The sequence below is a fragment of the Acanthochromis polyacanthus genome, chromosome 16 (genome assembly GCF_021347895.1).
Source record: "Acanthochromis polyacanthus isolate Apoly-LR-REF ecotype Palm Island chromosome 16, KAUST_Apoly_ChrSc, whole genome shotgun sequence".
NCBI classification, from domain to species: Eukaryota; Metazoa; Chordata; class Actinopteri; family Pomacentridae; genus Acanthochromis; species Acanthochromis polyacanthus.
Window position 1 is genome coordinate 17,941,007 of NC_067128.1, and position 17,012 is coordinate 17,958,018.

General features: G+C 39.2%; 1 protein-coding gene across 1 annotated transcript in view; it reads right to left on the reverse strand.

Annotated features, from left to right (window-relative positions):
* Positions 1-17,012, reverse strand: part of man1a1 (mannosidase, alpha, class 1A, member 1) — a 164,207-nt gene that overhangs the window by 118,349 nt on the left and 28,846 nt on the right. Inside the window, exon 2 of the mRNA XM_022199238.2 lies at positions 8,764-8,860. Coding sequence (XP_022054930.1) covers positions 8,764-8,860 — 97 coding nt within the window. The remainder of the gene's footprint in view (positions 1-8,763; positions 8,861-17,012) is intronic.

Genomic DNA, 17,012 nt, shown 5'->3' on the forward strand with positions numbered 1-17,012 from the left:
TAGACACTGAAGAAGTCGGTATAGTATAGGTTTTTTTGTTTTGGAGCCTAGAACGACACAGTACTCCCACAGCATTACGTTCCAATACCACATAATTTATTTTTATGTCATGCTAACATAGAGGACGCATAGGCAATAAATTGATAGCAATTCATATAACAACTGTTGAAGAATTTCCTCAACTAAATCTGCTACGTTATCAATCAACAATCACTTAACAAATAACAGGAATGGAGTACAATGAAGATTATTCCTTACGCTGATTGCTGTTCTCAGCAATGGACACATGGCAGTGGCTGCAAAAGCACAAAATGAACTCGCAAAGTTTGTCTGAATAAGCAAATCCCAAATGTATTTCCTCATTGGATAATAAACAGCCTGTCATACCTTGATAATGACGTTCCTTTGTGCAGTCTGTTGCACTTCCAGTGATTTTCACACAAGCCTTGAAAGACCTGCTATTCCATGAGCATCCTGTCACCATCACAGCCTGCTGGCAGACTTATTGTTGGGCTGCATGTAGAGGCAACACAAAGGCAATACAACAGCCACAACCTGGCCCTCCTCCATCTGCCTTCAGGTGCTACTTCTTTGCTGCATTTACTACATATCAAACTGAGGTCACTTTGCAACATTCTTTATTTTTATTTACGTCCTTCAGTTCTTCTTGTCCTGGCCTTCAATACCATTCAAAAGTTTGGGGTCCTCCAGGCAATTTCATGTTTTCCATGAAAACTCTCACTTTCATTCATGTGCTAACATAATTGTACAAAGGTTTTCTCATCATCAATCAGCCTTTCAACACCATTAGCTAACACAATGTAGCATTAGAACACAGGAGTGATGGTTGCTGGAAATGTTCCTCTGTACCCCTATGTAGATATTAAAATTAAAAATCAGCCGTTTCAAGCTAGAATAGTCATTTACCACATTGGCAATGTCTAGACTGTATTTCTGAATAATTTAATGTTATCTTCATTTGAAAAAAAACTCCTTTTCTTTCAAAAATGAGGACATTTCTAAGTGACCCCAAACTTTTGAACGGTGATGTGCATTAAAGCCATTCATTTAAAAATGATCAATAATTATCATTATGTACTGAAATGTAACATTTTCTTGCCAAAATACCCAGCCCTAACATAGAGTATGTGGTGACTGAGTAAGACTTTAACTACTCCTGAGGACACTGAGGTCATGTCCTGGTACAAACTTCAACCCTGGATAATTGGCTTATAATGGCGCTGAGATTAAATTAACTTCTATAAAGTCTAACAGTAGTTGGGGTACAGCTGAAGGCTGGGCTGATAACTCAATGCTACTGAGATCCAAATGGGCTCCAGATGATCTGGAGAAACTTAACAAGGTAATAATTCAGGTTCCAGGGGACATTTTACCCATTCTGGTCATCGATATCCGGGCAGATAAAGCCCTCAGTGATTGTACTGACTGCAGCTTATGAGGACAGCTATGCAAGAAGAAGCATAAAAAAGCCTATATTTTCCTCAAGCCTACACTATTCTAATCAGAACAGAGACACTTCAGAACCTTTGTCAAACTGGAATTTTTACCACATACAAGATTCTTGTTCTGGCATCTATATTCAGCAGGTTATGGCTTGTCAGTGAAGCCACAAAAGCACAGTGTGCTGACTGTGCCTGTTGGCAAACTACAAAGTCACAACAGGCCTGGAGCCCCTCTGGATTTAGAAGCAGACATGCACCTGTATCTCAACAGCAATGTGCTGGTTATAGACAGCCGAGTTTAGTCCTAAAACACAGACAGATGAAGTGGAAATGACAGCAGGAGAGATGGATGCCATCAGCGCCTCTAGCCGTCTTTAATTTTAGCAAAGACAGGATATCTACAGCATCTCCAGGGACAGGAGCAGACACAGGCTACTTTAAGATAGTTGTTCTTAAATACCAATATTGTTCTTCAAAGCCCTGCACTTGACAAAGCTTATTTAAAAACATTCAAAGAAAGCAGACAAAAACAAAGAGGAAATTTTCATCTGCAATGTAGCAGCGCTGCAGTCGCTTACATTTAGACACTGGACACAGCACAGGTTTATTAAATCCATCAATCAGCTCTTTAGGGGTGTGCTGAAATGCATCCAGAATGCCACTATCACTCCGCCTCCTCATAAGTAGGCAGATCATATGTGAGCCGTACAAACTGTATTTATTGAGCAGCATGGAAAAGAGCGCTGCTGAAATAATGTTTGTGACTGAAAGTGAAGGGCTGCTGCAGCGGTCCATACACTGCCCTACAGTTACCACATCACTCTGCAATTCAATTATTTCTGCATCCGAGTCATTCATTTGAATTTGATTGCAATATGCTATTTTTACTGGATGACATTTTAATTGAAAACTAAGCCTTCAGCAGCTTAGACACACAATAGTCACTAATGTTGCTATATAAGACTGATTAATGACACTCCTCTGTACTGTCATCCATGTTATTTCCAGCTGCAAATGAGCTACACAATCAGAGTCACTTCATCAGCATCTTAACTTTTTCAGAAATGTAATAAATACGAACACAACCTGTCCCTCTAACACTTGATTTAAATGCAGCACTCGCTGTCTGGAGAACACAGCTACAGTACAATAATGGAAAGACGTGAGCAGGTCTATTTAATCAGATGCAGATTGTCAGACCTGATAAAAGATTAAGAGCAGACAGCATCCGTCTCATTATTTCTGGCTCTGTCGTGTAGAAGTGTTTTGGGTTTAGCGACGTTTGAAGAAGCATACCCAAATCACGGTTGGTTGGCCGCCAAAGTAGTTGGTTGAGAAGATAAACATAGTAGCCTGCCAATAATTTAGGAGGATATATTGCTGCTGGTGAATTCCTACCCTGGGAGAGAATTCTGCTTATTCTTCATCTAGCCTGGGTGCTTGGATGCAGGATAGAATTTTTATAAATATTTTGTACACAACAAGTGGAGGGATAGTTTCTTGCTGCCAGTCACGCAAAACAAGCAGATTGAAAATGCCACCTTGAGCTCCTCGGAAAATGCAATGAGCATTTTTCACTATTTGCTCACATTTTATAATGTAGCCACTAACCTTCTGATCTCAAAGCAGTTTGTGGCTCCAGTCACCGAGGACTCGTTTTTCACTGAAACATTAAGTTCTGCACCTTTATGGAAACCACAGCTAGAAGTAGAGAAAATGTAAAAATCTCATTATGAGAAACATAAAATCCCAGAATTCAATGAATCATGAATAAATATATAAACATCTATTTAATTAGTCATAGCTTATGTTCTTCTTGTGAGGTTTATTGAGAGTTTCTATACGTAGTTTATTTGCACAGCACAGTCAATCCATAGAGTATTTACAACCGTCTCTAGTGCAAGGCTTCTGTGTGTATTAAATTCGGCTCCTAGGAAATGAAATGTTTCATCTGTGGTTGATTCTAACTTTTACCTGTTCTCAAAGTCATCCTGCCCTTTGAAATAGAGGAATAATAGGACAAAAAAATGAATAACTTGTAAAACTGTCAATTAAAAAGCATAAAAACCACAAATCATTGTCATTAAAATTACACTTTAGCCTTTGTTACAAACACTGTGAAAAATGGTGGCTCTACATACTATAGATGTTTTTATATCCGCATTTATTTTCTGTTATTTTTCACCATTCAGATCAGCTGAAAAATTGCTTAATTGTTGTCACTTAGCTGTCAGTCACAGCTGAGTCACTCAGAGCAAGCGGTGTAGAGTTTCTTTTTGAAGGTTTTTTGTAACACAATTTGCTACAAACATGTCATTTAGGGATTTTTTTTCGTGAGATGTGTAAAATAAAATGATTTTTATGAAATACTAGGATTTTAAACTCAGATTTGGTTAATATTGCAGTGGAATCACCTTCAGAAAGTTGAAAACCTGATGATTCTTACTGTTTTTACATTTCTGATGAATGGTGTAATTTTAGTGTTTGGTTTTAAGGACAGCATGTTTTTCTAAACCTGCCGGTGTGTTTGGGATTTAGAGAGGGAATTAATTAATTGAACAACTAACAGTCAGAGTGATCAATAAAGAAAGTAGTCACATCTAGAATGGGTCCACAGACAAATCCAGACTGACCATCTGAAAGCTGACATTAATAGTATTTGCTGGTGGGGTTTGTCAGTTAGAAGCTTTACTTGGGTAGCTGTGTGTCTGCAAGTATTTAAGATGTGTGAAAATGTCACAGAAATCTGCTATAAACCAAACAGACAGCCAACCCTGCATTAATACTGTATATCCCAGAATTGGTGCGATATCCAGCTAAACACACTGAAGAAGGAAACAGCTGACAGTACAGCTGGCGCCTGAGACCACGGAGCTTTCTTCCTTCAGGGAATGACCACAGACGAGACAGATCCAACCTCCCTCAACGTAGACCCACTCCATCTATAGTCTTCTTCCAGTCAACAGCTCCACACAGAATAGATGCGAGTTATCCACCATAAGTCTTAGAATATTCAAAATGTCACTGTTTTGGCTTCATTCATTACATTATCTTTGACTGATAATGTTTGATCTCATCAATAAATCTGTCAAGCTATTTCATGCATTTTCATGCATTTTCTTTGGGTGCTTATTTATTGGCTAACACACACACACACACACACCAGCAAAGGAAAAGTGATGTGATTGTAATGTGATTTTAGAGAACAATATTGTAATACTCAAAAGCTGCAGCCTTAATACTTATTATTAATGACACAATCTGAAAGGTGTGTGTAACTCGATAATTCAAAAATTGCCGTGACAACACCTGAGTCACGACAGCAAAATAAAACTGGCAGCTGTGAGCGTCACTTTTATTTCCCTGCTAAGCTACAGCACAGCAAAGGTTTTTGTTGTATTAAGCAATAATACCTTCCATTTATATTCAGTAACAAATAATCCTTTGAAGTAGTTTTTTGAGAAAAACAACCCGAAATGTTTCATTTTCAAGTCTTCTGGCTAGTTTGAGTCAGCAAATCCAGGTTAGGGTACTTTGCTGAAATAAGCCTGGGGTATTGAAAGTAGCTTCATTGCATAATGTTTCAGGTCAGGCTAATATTATCATCATACATCATGTTCTATAGGAGCTGGAAAAGGCTGTGACAAGGCCCTGGGGCCAAGCTGTCTTATTTACTGATGGAAATGGGTCTGCTGGAGCAGCCAACTAAAACCTATTTACTCTTCTGTAGCACAGACATGAGGGATGGATTCAGAGAGGGAAAGACTAACATGGAGAGTTGAACAGGCTAATCTAATGATTAGTATTCACACAGCAGCTTTCCTTCCTCTTTCTACATTTACGTCTAATAAATTCCAGTAATGAAACAGTAGATGGAATTTACACAAAGCCGATTGAATTTCCTCATTAAACAGAAGAAGGCAATCATTAAAAATGAGCTTGTAAATCTTCCTCACCGTGTAATGAAATAGACTTTGCAGGCTTTTTGGCATGCTTTCTTTGAGGTTTCCAGGGCAAAGACTGAAGTTATTTATTCCATTCCAAGAAAGCACCCAATCTTAGGACAGCTGATACAGGCAAGTATTGTCAGATTTTAATTTCCAGAACTAAATGTAGATTGACACCAAAGTCGTACCTTTTCATATGGGGAATTTCTCTAATAACAGCAGAAAAAATTGCTGTGCATTACAAGAGCAGCCTGACGACTGGTGTTCTACAAGTAAAGCTAAGAATGGTTCTCAAGAAGAACCAAAAGATGATAAACAAAAGTGAGGCTGTGCTGTAGAGGAGTCACCTGGCTGACCAAAGTCCATGACGTCATCCTTCTTAATTACATCTGAGCTAAATGCTCAAAGGGATCCATGTGAGTGGAACATGAGCAGAAACACAAAAATGAAGACCGAAAATCTTGACACGGAGACCTAATACGCCCAAAAAACAAAAACAAACAAACAAAAAATCTCTTTCTATATACCGGGCTTTGCAAAAGTTCTGTTACACGGTTTCATGATCTTTAGAGACGTTTACATGTCGGAGTGAAAAATTCCATTAAATTAGCTGAAAGTTCTACCTTATAGGCAGGTGTCCTTAATACAATTTTTTTCTCCGGTGAAGTTATATCAAGATGGAAGTCAAAAGAGTTGAGATATCTGCTCTCCTTCATGCTGGCCACAACAAGTCTGACAGAGCCAAGCAGCTGAACATCAGCCGGATGACCGTCCGCAGAGTCGCGGAGAGGCTCAAGAATGGTGAAGATCTTTCAGTGATCTTTCAAGAATGGTGAAGACCTGAAAGCTCTTCACCATTCTTTAGCCTCTCCGCGACTCTGTGGACGGTCATCCGGCTGATGTTCAGCACAAAGGAGAGCAGATATCTCAACTCTTTTGACTTCCATCTTGATACAACTTCACCGGAGAAAAAAACTTGTATTAAGGACACCTGCCTATAAGGTAGAACTTTCAGTTTATTTAATGGAATTTTTCACTCCGACATGTAAACGTCTCTAAAGATCATGAAACCGTGTAACAGAACTTTTGCAAAGCCCGATATGTGTGTGTGTGTGTGTGTGTGTGTGTGTGTATTATGAATTCTATTTTCTTTTGTAATACAGTGAATTGTCCAATAAAACTGCAGTAAAGACTCGTGTGAAACTGCTACAACTGGAAGCGAAACTAAGCCAGAGCTTCTTTCATTCTTTAAACTTTGCATAAAACTGGGAACAACGATAACCAGTCGAGCACCCCCAAGGCCTGTGACTGTCATCTAACACTCAGTGCTTTTACGTGAATGAAGAACTGAATTGTTGTAATGTGAATCAGATTGTGTATAGATGGGAACCCTGTTTGAGATAGCACACAAATCTCCAGTCCCTCTGAGCCATCCACAGCATTTTAGCATCATGAAGCTTCTCGTTTTGGTTTCAGTGGCCCTCGATACTATTGTTTTAGATCAATCTCACCAGTCTCAGTGTTGTTTCAGCCAACAGGGAGCGGTTCTATCCTACCTGCTCATCACAGCAACAGCAGAAACAAAAGGTTCACCGTTAGCTATCACGACCTAGCCACTGAGGAGCCAGCTCTTCTCCAGACTGACACGGAACACAGCTAAAAGGAGTTGATATTAGCGCTGATGTGGCCAGTAGGCCACAAACACACATCTATTGGATATTTCCATGGTTTATAGGATGCACAGTGCAGCATCTCCATAAAGAGATAATGTGTCAGTGTGGCGTTTACAGCTTTCACAGCTGCCTCTGAGCCAAAAATAATCCGTGTGTACTTCTTTAAACACTTTTTGCATTGTCTTTTTTCCTTCCGTTCTGATGACAGATCCACTTCACTTTTTTCTTAACTATAGGAAGTGCTGTTGAAATGATATTGAAAGTACATTGTTGTTACAGAGGAGAGGGAAAAAATCATTAAAACATCAATGTTTCCTCTCCTATTGGTTGCAGTGACACAGGCATGCACCAAACAGGATCAAGAAGGTGAGTGGAACATAATGCCAGCTTATCAGCAGCTACCTCCTTCACAAGTGAATGCCATCTTATCAAAAACTGAAATGCACTAAACAGATATACACACCACCCACTGATATGCACACCAACAAACATGCAGCTCTCATCTGGAGCTGAAGGTATCTGAACACATATTCTCAAAGAGAATTTAATTAGGTCAAGAGGAAGAGATCTTAACAAAAAAATCCAATCCTCGCTCCTATTCACCCAATCAGTGAGAATAAATTAAAGAATTCACAACGTGTACAAACACAGAGAGTGCACACAGAGAGGCTAATTATGACCATTTAAACATTATTTAATTCTGCAGTGGACCATGAGCTCTTGTCCACTTTACTTTCATCTGTGTCTGAATGAAAACTGTGAGCTTCACAAATATCAACAAAACCCCCAAAATCTCAGTTTGAGGACTTGTTCTCACAAATGAACCAATCAAACCCTAAATGGTTTTTCTCCGCGCTTCGTTGATCCCTTTATCTCCTCACACAATTAGGAAGAAATCAAACACACTGCGGATCAAATGTGATCGCGGTATTACAGTTTTAATAAGTTGCATTGATCCTCCGCCGTTGGCAATTGTGCTGTTACGGCAGATCTGTGTGATCATCTGCTTTTAGCTTCATGTTTACAGAGTCCAGCTTTTAAACCAACAATGTCAGCCAGCTAAACACACTGAGACAACACAAGAAGCAACTGTACTGCGTGTGTGGCTGGAGGGGATAAGAAAAGACTGAGAAAATAAGCAGTTACTCTCCTTGTTTTATTTGGCCACGACTGCACAGACATGCACCCAACTAGGGAGTGATCACTAGTTCCAGTTATGACTGAAAGACAACTCTGGCAGTGCATGTGAGGACGCACACTGTATGGAATATTTAGAGGTCTAGCAGCGTGTTGCGTGACTTCACAAGTGGAAGGCAGACAGACGATTAAGATTTTCAAAAAGAGTTACAAGAGTGTGAAGCAGAAAAAGACGCAGAGACAGAAGAAGATGCCCCACATCACCGCTCTCATTAACAGCCCAGACACTGGCAACTGGCAAGAAGCACAAACAGAATATAAATATATGATAAAGTTGACATTTAGAGGCATGCGTAGATGGATGACTCTAACTGACGGCCAATTTGGCTGCTAATCTAAAGGCCAAGGCTGCTGGTGGCAGGGACAAGAGATCAATCGTGTGTGTGTGTGTGTGTGTGTGTGTGTGTGTGTGTGTGTGTGTGTGTGTGTGTGTGTGTGTGTGTGTGTGTGTGTGTGTGTGTGTGTATACGGTCTCTCACTCACCAAATAGATTGCTGGAGTGGCCTTGCTTGGAGATGGGCCTGAGCTCATTGGAACCCCAGGAGTAGCGCCTGTAGCTGTCCCACGCGTGCTTCATCATCTGAGAGGAGGGAGGGAGCAGAGGGGGAGGGAGAGGGAGGACACGATGATAAGAAATGAAGAGAGTTAAAGAGGACAATCAACTTTGAGCTGTAACAACAGAGAATAAAGTCATTTCAATACAACGACAAGGTTGTATTTCAGAGCCCAAGCCACAGTGGATTTATAAGGCTGCTATGGCCGTCTAAAAGTTCACTAAAATCCTAACAGTGATGAAGCAGTTTGTGCCTCAAATATATACTTTTCAAAATGAACACTAAATACACAAATGTTTAATATAAGATTCCTTTTTTTTTTTTTTTTTTACAGAATTGTGACTATGAAGGCACATATCGCTGACTGAAGACTAATGCTACCTTGGGGACACAACATGTAATACAACTTTCTAAATATATGTTTTGCACTTTAGCAGCATATAAATCAATCTAGAGTTGCAACTGACAACAACTGGCCAGATTAATGTGCCAGTTCTTTTATCAAATAATCAATGCTGGAATATGTTTAAAAAACACAGATGACATTTTCCTAAAGACCAGACTGACACACTAAAATGTCTCGTTTTATTTGACTAACGGTCCAAAGCATTTCAGTTTAATACCGCTGAAGGCTGAGTAAAACAGCAATTATTCTAAATTGGTGAAATTTGGAACAGAAGAACTTTTGGCATTTTTTTTTTAATTACTATTTTTACACATTAAAGCCCAAAACCTGACATTGGTGTTGAAGACATGTTATCTTGAAACACAAACACACTTCTATCAGAGCTACAAACTGTAAAAACAGAGAATGTTCAGCTTTTTAAATGTCTTATTTTCTTAAAGCTAATTGTGTGTGATGTGTAGATTTGGAAAATAACTAAATTTAACCTTTAAAAAATAACTTACTATCAAAAAATACTTCATTTTTTTGTACATCCATATTGATTTCTATGCTGTGTTTTGTCCTGAACCTGTCTGTATGTAATTCAGGGTTATATTATATTGTTGTATTGTCTAGTACGAGTCACTTAATGTTGTTTGTCAGTGACTCAATGCTGTTTGATATGATCTTTGAGGACAGGTCTCTCTTGAGAATGAGACCCCATGTCTCAATAGACTACCTGTATAAATAGAGATTAAATCAAATCAGATAAATTTGGACACGTCTCATTTTTAAAATATTCTAAAGGTAGAGAATTTACACTAATCGGAGTGTGGAAAAAACAGAATGCTCTGCACGAAATTCAACTTGTCTGCCACAAAGCCCAAAACAAAGCCGTGTGAGGTCTTAATTCCCTTCACAACAAAACTTCTTCAAATAAAATAATCAAGAACAGTCAGTAATATAAAATCACCACCATGCATTTTTAATTTGCTATCACTGTTATGTGAACTGAATGTCAAGACATCCGCAGATGGAAAAGGTTCCGCCTCTGAGTCATGTTGGCTTTGGCTGCACAGTCACTGTATCGAACCATCTGAAGTCTCAGTTTATCTGGGTGCAGTCATCTCATCACATCTATTAGTATTCCTCTCACAGTCCATCCCAAAGAACTTATCTCATCTTAAAATAAAGTTAAAGCTGGTGTCAGTTCTCCGTTCCTTTTTTCACTGTTGTAACATCCACAGGTTTAATGATGTACTTCCTTTCATATCTTACCATCCCATGGAAAAACTCTAAGTGTAAGACTTTTTATTTGGCTTTTTAATATCAATTACTCCACAAAGGAACAGTGGTGTTATGTGATGATGGACATATGCAAGTCACGCGATTTGGTATCTGTACATGACATACACATGCAGAACACACACCTCTGCTCAGCGCAAGGTCATTTTGTTTGTGGGTACATCCAAGTTAAATGGACACATTCTATAGTGCTGTGATTTCTGCTACGACTTTTTTTTTTTTTCCAAAATTTCAGCCGTCAGTAATGAGTAAAACAAAGTAAAACAGTTCTCACTCATTATCTAATATAAGATGCATGCTATCAATAAGATGTGTTCGTTGTCACAAGTTAATCACAATGGATTGAACCGTGTGGAGAAGCAGAGGTCTACTTGTCTACTTTATGTCATTCAGTGCATCAAGTGACAAATCGCAATCGATTCAAAATGTCTGACAATTATGATTGCTTCTTGATTGATCTGCCCATCCGTGCTAAACCCAAGCGTCGCTCAATTTCCTGTGAAAAGGAGCATCTTCCATTGCTGAATCCCATTATCTGCTGTTGAAACCAGCCGATTCCCCAGCAGGAGTCAATGAAGTTTTGTCTTATTTTAATCTGGTGTTGTTTGCTAGAGGCTTGACAGCAGCATGAACACTGGTTTCCAATCGAACACACAGACATTCATTTCTTGGTCGCAGATGTGACTCCTCCTCCTGAAAGCGCTGCATGTGTCTGCTGTGTTAATCCAGGTTATATAGCAGCGTCCCAGAGCTTTCCAGAACCTGCTCCAGATTAGACCCACTAAAACCCCTTTATCCTCCACCTTCAGACAGATCTATTCACACACATTTCACTGGCTGTGTGCACTTGTTCCATATAGGCTGTTCCTGCTACCACACTGTAAACAACACACATATAGAGTGTCTCCCTACATGCACCACAATGCCATCTTTGTATACCAGAAAAGAGGAGTTGAAGAGCTTTGCAACCGCTCCTGGACGATCATTTTACTGTACAATGCACCCTTCTCTTAGAACCCATATCCTGTTACAAGCGCACACGCATGCGTCTGGACTCATTTGCATGCAGTTACAGTCAGCAGTGCTGAGCTCCTTCTGCTACTGCTGCTGACTCACTGTTAGTAAGCTCACTCAAGGACAGACACTCACTGAGAACAATTAACTGTGGTTATTTGTAATGGTGGGTGCAAATGACCAGAGCAGGCAGTAGACCAGGAGGTCAGCGAGTCACTCAGTCAGTGTGACAGGTTGCCTAGGAAACCAAAGTTAGCAAACTAAGCCAATAAAGCAGTCACACAACAAGATGGCTATTTAGTAAGTCGGTCAAGCAGGAAACTTGCCTGGAAATATGGTTGCAGTATGGCTACACCACCACCCACATGTTACACCTACTGCACATACAGGAGTAAGAGCAAGGAAGCTTCAGGGAAGTTTTATGTTATAACTCCAAGAAAAAAGAACAGCACAGTGATGGCTGCACAAACCTTGAAAAACTCTAGCTCCAAAAGGAGTAACAGCTATATTATACAGCCTACAACCCATATCAATCCATCTGCTTTATCTGGTCTCAATTAAAAATGTATTGTTTGGTCAGAAAAAAAGGTGTCCTCAATGTGACCAACAGTGTAAAATCCACAGATGTTCTGTCTAATATCGTAGGATATCAGCAGTAAATTTGGAAACAAAACTTAGGCCATATCCAGGGAAGTGTGAAGATTTCAAGTTAAAACACAACTTCTAATCAATTACTAAAATAGTTGTTTAATTTTATTTGACTGGCCAATAGATTACACTTGTGATTCTGGAGAAAGATTGTTGATCTTTAGCTTGTTAGCATGACTGGTAAGATAGTTGGCATATGCTAGATTTACAGTCTCTCTTGCTCCTACTGCCCTCTTTACACCACAGACTGTATATAAATTATGGACGTCGCCTGCAGGTCCTAAAAGTGGAAGTGTCTTAATCTTATTCTTTCTAACAGCCAGCAGGGGGCGACTCCACTGGTTGTAAAAACAAGTGTGGTTTATCGAAGGCTAAAAGAAAGTGATTCTAATTCTCACTTGATCTATTGTCTCAGTAAACATTTTCCTGTTAAGCTTATGGTCTCAATCATTAATTTCAAGACTTTTAATACACAGCACGATGTTTGTTTTGTAAATTATGGTCCCATTTCTAGTAAAATAGATGTAAAAGGCAGCTTATGTTTTAGGGCGGAGCTACATTGTGATTGACAGGTCACTGCCATATTGGTGACAGTGTCAGTTTTAGAAGACCAAGATAGTGACAGCCAAATTCCAAACTTGAACCTTCAAAATGGGATTCCACAAGCCAAGGAGTACTATTGCTGTGGCTACGAACCGAGAAGCACACAGAATAGACTAGAATAATGCTGTGAGGATAAGTCCAAGAAACTTTTCCTGTTTGCCATTTACAGAGGCATGGTTATATAAGAACATTAGATTTTTTTTCCCCCAAAACTCACAGAATTGACAGCCAGCAGACTGTCCATTTGACATTTATTCATCCACTGAATTCACCAGAGTCGATGAAATGCTAGATAATAAAAGAATGTGCTATGTAAAGTCCTGGAGCCAAGGTGGCGTCTGGAAACTGCTTGCTACAGTATATTCACCAAATCCTAGATGTTTGATTTTACACCGTTACAAACAAATCTAAAATCTGAAATTCTTAAAATCTGAACTGTGAAAATGTCATTGCCTGATATTGAATTCCACAGAAAAGATCAGAATTGAGTAACTTCAACATCAGTTCACTACTACAGCACTAGTACATGAAAATCTCTTCTAGTTACTGGCATTTTCTAATGACTGGCAGTTGCTCTGGGCTTCTGAAAAAGATGAGGATCTTGTAAGTCTGCTGGATAGAATGAAATTTAATAACTGCTTCAGGGTCATAGCATTAAAGCATGAAAGATGGAAAACTGGTAAGGAAGGTACAGCCTGTAAAATACTTGAATCTTATCATGGATTTAAGTTTTGGTTAAACCTTGATCATTACAAGACAACGAGCATTTGAGTTTGCAGTGGTAACAGTGTTTCCTGTAGGTCGTATGTTGCTCACTGAAAATCTCCCAAAAGACTGAACTATTTCCTGCAAGCATCTGCAATTAAAGTAAAACCTAATACTAAAAGGTTTCACGTTCATATAATAATATAGTGCATTTAATGCCCATTTTTGAGAACATTTTACAACACAAACTACGGATGTCATGTGATGATCAAAATAGCTGGCCACATGCATGATAAGGAACTGACAGGGAAATTTAAGAAATTGTATGGAATATTTTTGTCCATAGGGAGCACAAAGACATGGTAAAATATAGCACAAGTGCTTTGCAATTGAGAAGAGGAATCGAAATCTGTGCATTTATTCTTTCATTCATATTATGAGGATGACTGATACCCGTTCAGTAAGTCTTCTGCAGGTTACATCACACAAACTCAAGAGGCTTGTGCATGAATAGCCTCTGATTTGAAGCATTCTCACAGACCTAGTTATTTAGATAGCACTGCATGAAAGAATATGCCATAGTACGCTCGCGAGGAATAGAGGGAGCATAATTAGCGTGGTTACCTGTCATCCACTGTGCTCCATCTGCACCTGTCACTGATGTACATATAATTACAACAAACACTCATGCAGACATGCTGTATGGAAATAGCGTGATATTTATTTTACCTTTCAACTCATTTGACCATTCACTGATAAACCCTCTGTGGTCTGAAATAAAAAATACTGCTTATCTACTTATCAATCTATCCCATGAGCTCTTCTTTCAACCATATGTACACACACAAACAGAACAAATGGCACTAGATTTGCATAACATCTCCCACGCACATCAAAAGGACCGCCAGCGACAGCCGTCCTCAAATTTAAACCCGCTAATTAGGAGTAGTGAACCTGCTAATTACTGCTACTATATACATGTCACATTAAGAGAGCTACTTAAATACACTTGTTCCAATCCACATGCTGCTCTGCGACACGAGGAGTTCTACAATTGATCCAAGAATGAAAAGATCAAAATGACAAAAATGCTAGTCTTCATGGAAACACAGAAGAAAGTAGCAGAGGATTTACGCTCGAAACAAGCACTGAAAAATTCAGAAGTTGGGATTTTGTAAGTGATATTAACATTAACACTCTTTCCATTTTATTTCTTTTACTAAAGTCTTCAATACCAGAACAAGGGTAATTATCAAAGTACATGCTAACTTGTTAGCAAATAGCATCACTTCTCAAACGTTAACATACAGTCAATTTCCTAATATAAAACATGTGTATCAACCATTAGGAGTGACTAGGAATCAACCAATTACTTTTTGACAGTTATCAGTACTGTAGAATGATCTGGCTACATCTTATTAGCATTATGCTAAAGGAGGAAAAATCTCACCTGATAGGCTGCTAGCGGGCAAATTGTTATTGTTTCCCATCACTAAAGGGGATTTTGACAACGACTACATTTAGACAGTAGAGGGGGAAAAGAAAGTCCCTGCAGAGGAAATTTCAGGCTCATACCCACAATCTACATCTTTCGAGTCAGACAAATCAATTCCCAATAACATAAATACATTTAAAGATGGACTAGTTTGGCTCTGATGCATCCACTTCTCTCTGTCTGTAGTCAGTCTGCGGTCTAAAGTAATATCCCGCCTGCAGCCTTTTTTGATGGGCCCACATCACAAGTGACAGCCGATCAGCACTAGAACCTAAATGTTAAAAAGCTTTCTTTTATTTGAACATACATATGAATCAAATCATCTTTAAAAGTTTTATTGTACGAGTTCCACTAAATTTGAACACAAAGCTCATAATTTTCACTGAAAATATATACTGGGTTCATATATTGGTTACTGGTCTCCTTGATTACTAATAATCACTCAGTATGGGCTATGATAAAACCATATTGGTGGTCTGCTTGGATTGACACACAATCATTCTGTCTGAAATTGTTCCTTATTTGTTGTTTTTTTTATTGTGTGATGTTTGGATTTGACCCAGTTAATTCCTTGTATGCAACCATTTGGATGTAATTTACACTCATTTCCGCTCAATTATGATAGCATGCTATTACTGAGAGTGTATGTTGTTTATGTTTACAGCACCATAGTAAAATGAGCAATAGGTGTCTTGATTAGATGCCACAGGAACATGGCAGTGCCCTTCATCACATGCCCATTTTATCTATACCCATTATATTATCTGCACACAGTGCATTTACTGTCAGGACGATGTGTACTCATCCATATTTTTTTAACGAGTCGACACAAGAAGAAGCATTTAAAAGTTGTCATTATAGCATGACAAAAATAAAAACAAAACAAAAAAACAGGTGGTGCAGGAAAGAAGCAGGGTTACAGTCACTAACATGTCAGCTAACAATCTGTGCCTGCAATATTCAATGTATCTGAAACATGGAAGCTAATTCCAAAGTCTGGTACCAAGTGATTTCCATAAACTACATTTACAAATAGCACAAAATGACAGTCAGTTAGCAGGTAAGTGGTGCTACTCATTGATGCAGTATGTGCTCATGTACAAGTGGCTCACACAAAACATTCCTCTTACTGTTAAATGCTCAGGATCCCTATGTGTTGACTCTAATTGGATTAGCTGCTTTGGATTTTCAGGGCTGACCAACATTATTAGGATCCGGTGGCTGAAGCTATTTCAGACGTACAATAGCTCGCCGCTAATTGGCTCTCTGTTTAAAATGAATTAGTGTTCTAGGGCACCAACACTGGGGCCAATCTAGCAGTTATATCTTAAGCACATACATACCTGCTCTTGTATAAAGAGTCTGCAGACAGATTACTTTCAACAATAAGCCTGCGTGAGAAGTGTTGATAAATCACCTGGAGTAGGAATCACCTCCTTACTCTTGCGCTTGAGTTCATTCCTATTCTCCATTGTCCTCCTGCCCCACCTCACCTTTACGTCTATTGATCTGACCCAACTAGCTTTGCTGTGTTCACTTATGACATACAGACATGTTTGCACATCCACAGACACACACTCACACAGCCAGATCCTTGTTTCTCTACGCCCGTTTCCTTTCAGCAGGACAAGTAAGGGAGGAGATCACAACCATTTACCTGATGAAATGTAAAAATGAAGGCCAATGGAAGTTGTTTTTGTAATGAGTGAAGCTGAACTTGGTCACTGCTTGTTCTTTTCAATGCATGTAGGCATCAAAACATAACGCCTGACTTATAAAATGTCATTGGCAACTTCCACCACACGGCGGTGGAGGTGCGGTAGTGGCGGCGAAAATTCGGATCCTTTTTCATTTTTACAAAGTTCTGGCCAACATTTCCTGATGACTGATTGAACCCAGCGTAAACAGACCATCGTTGCCTTCGTTTTGTCTTCAGCAGAGGTCTTCGGCATCTTGTCTTGTGTTTATGCAACAAAGCGAAACGCGACGTCAGAGTTGGCAGCCACCCGGCCATTCGGGTGGT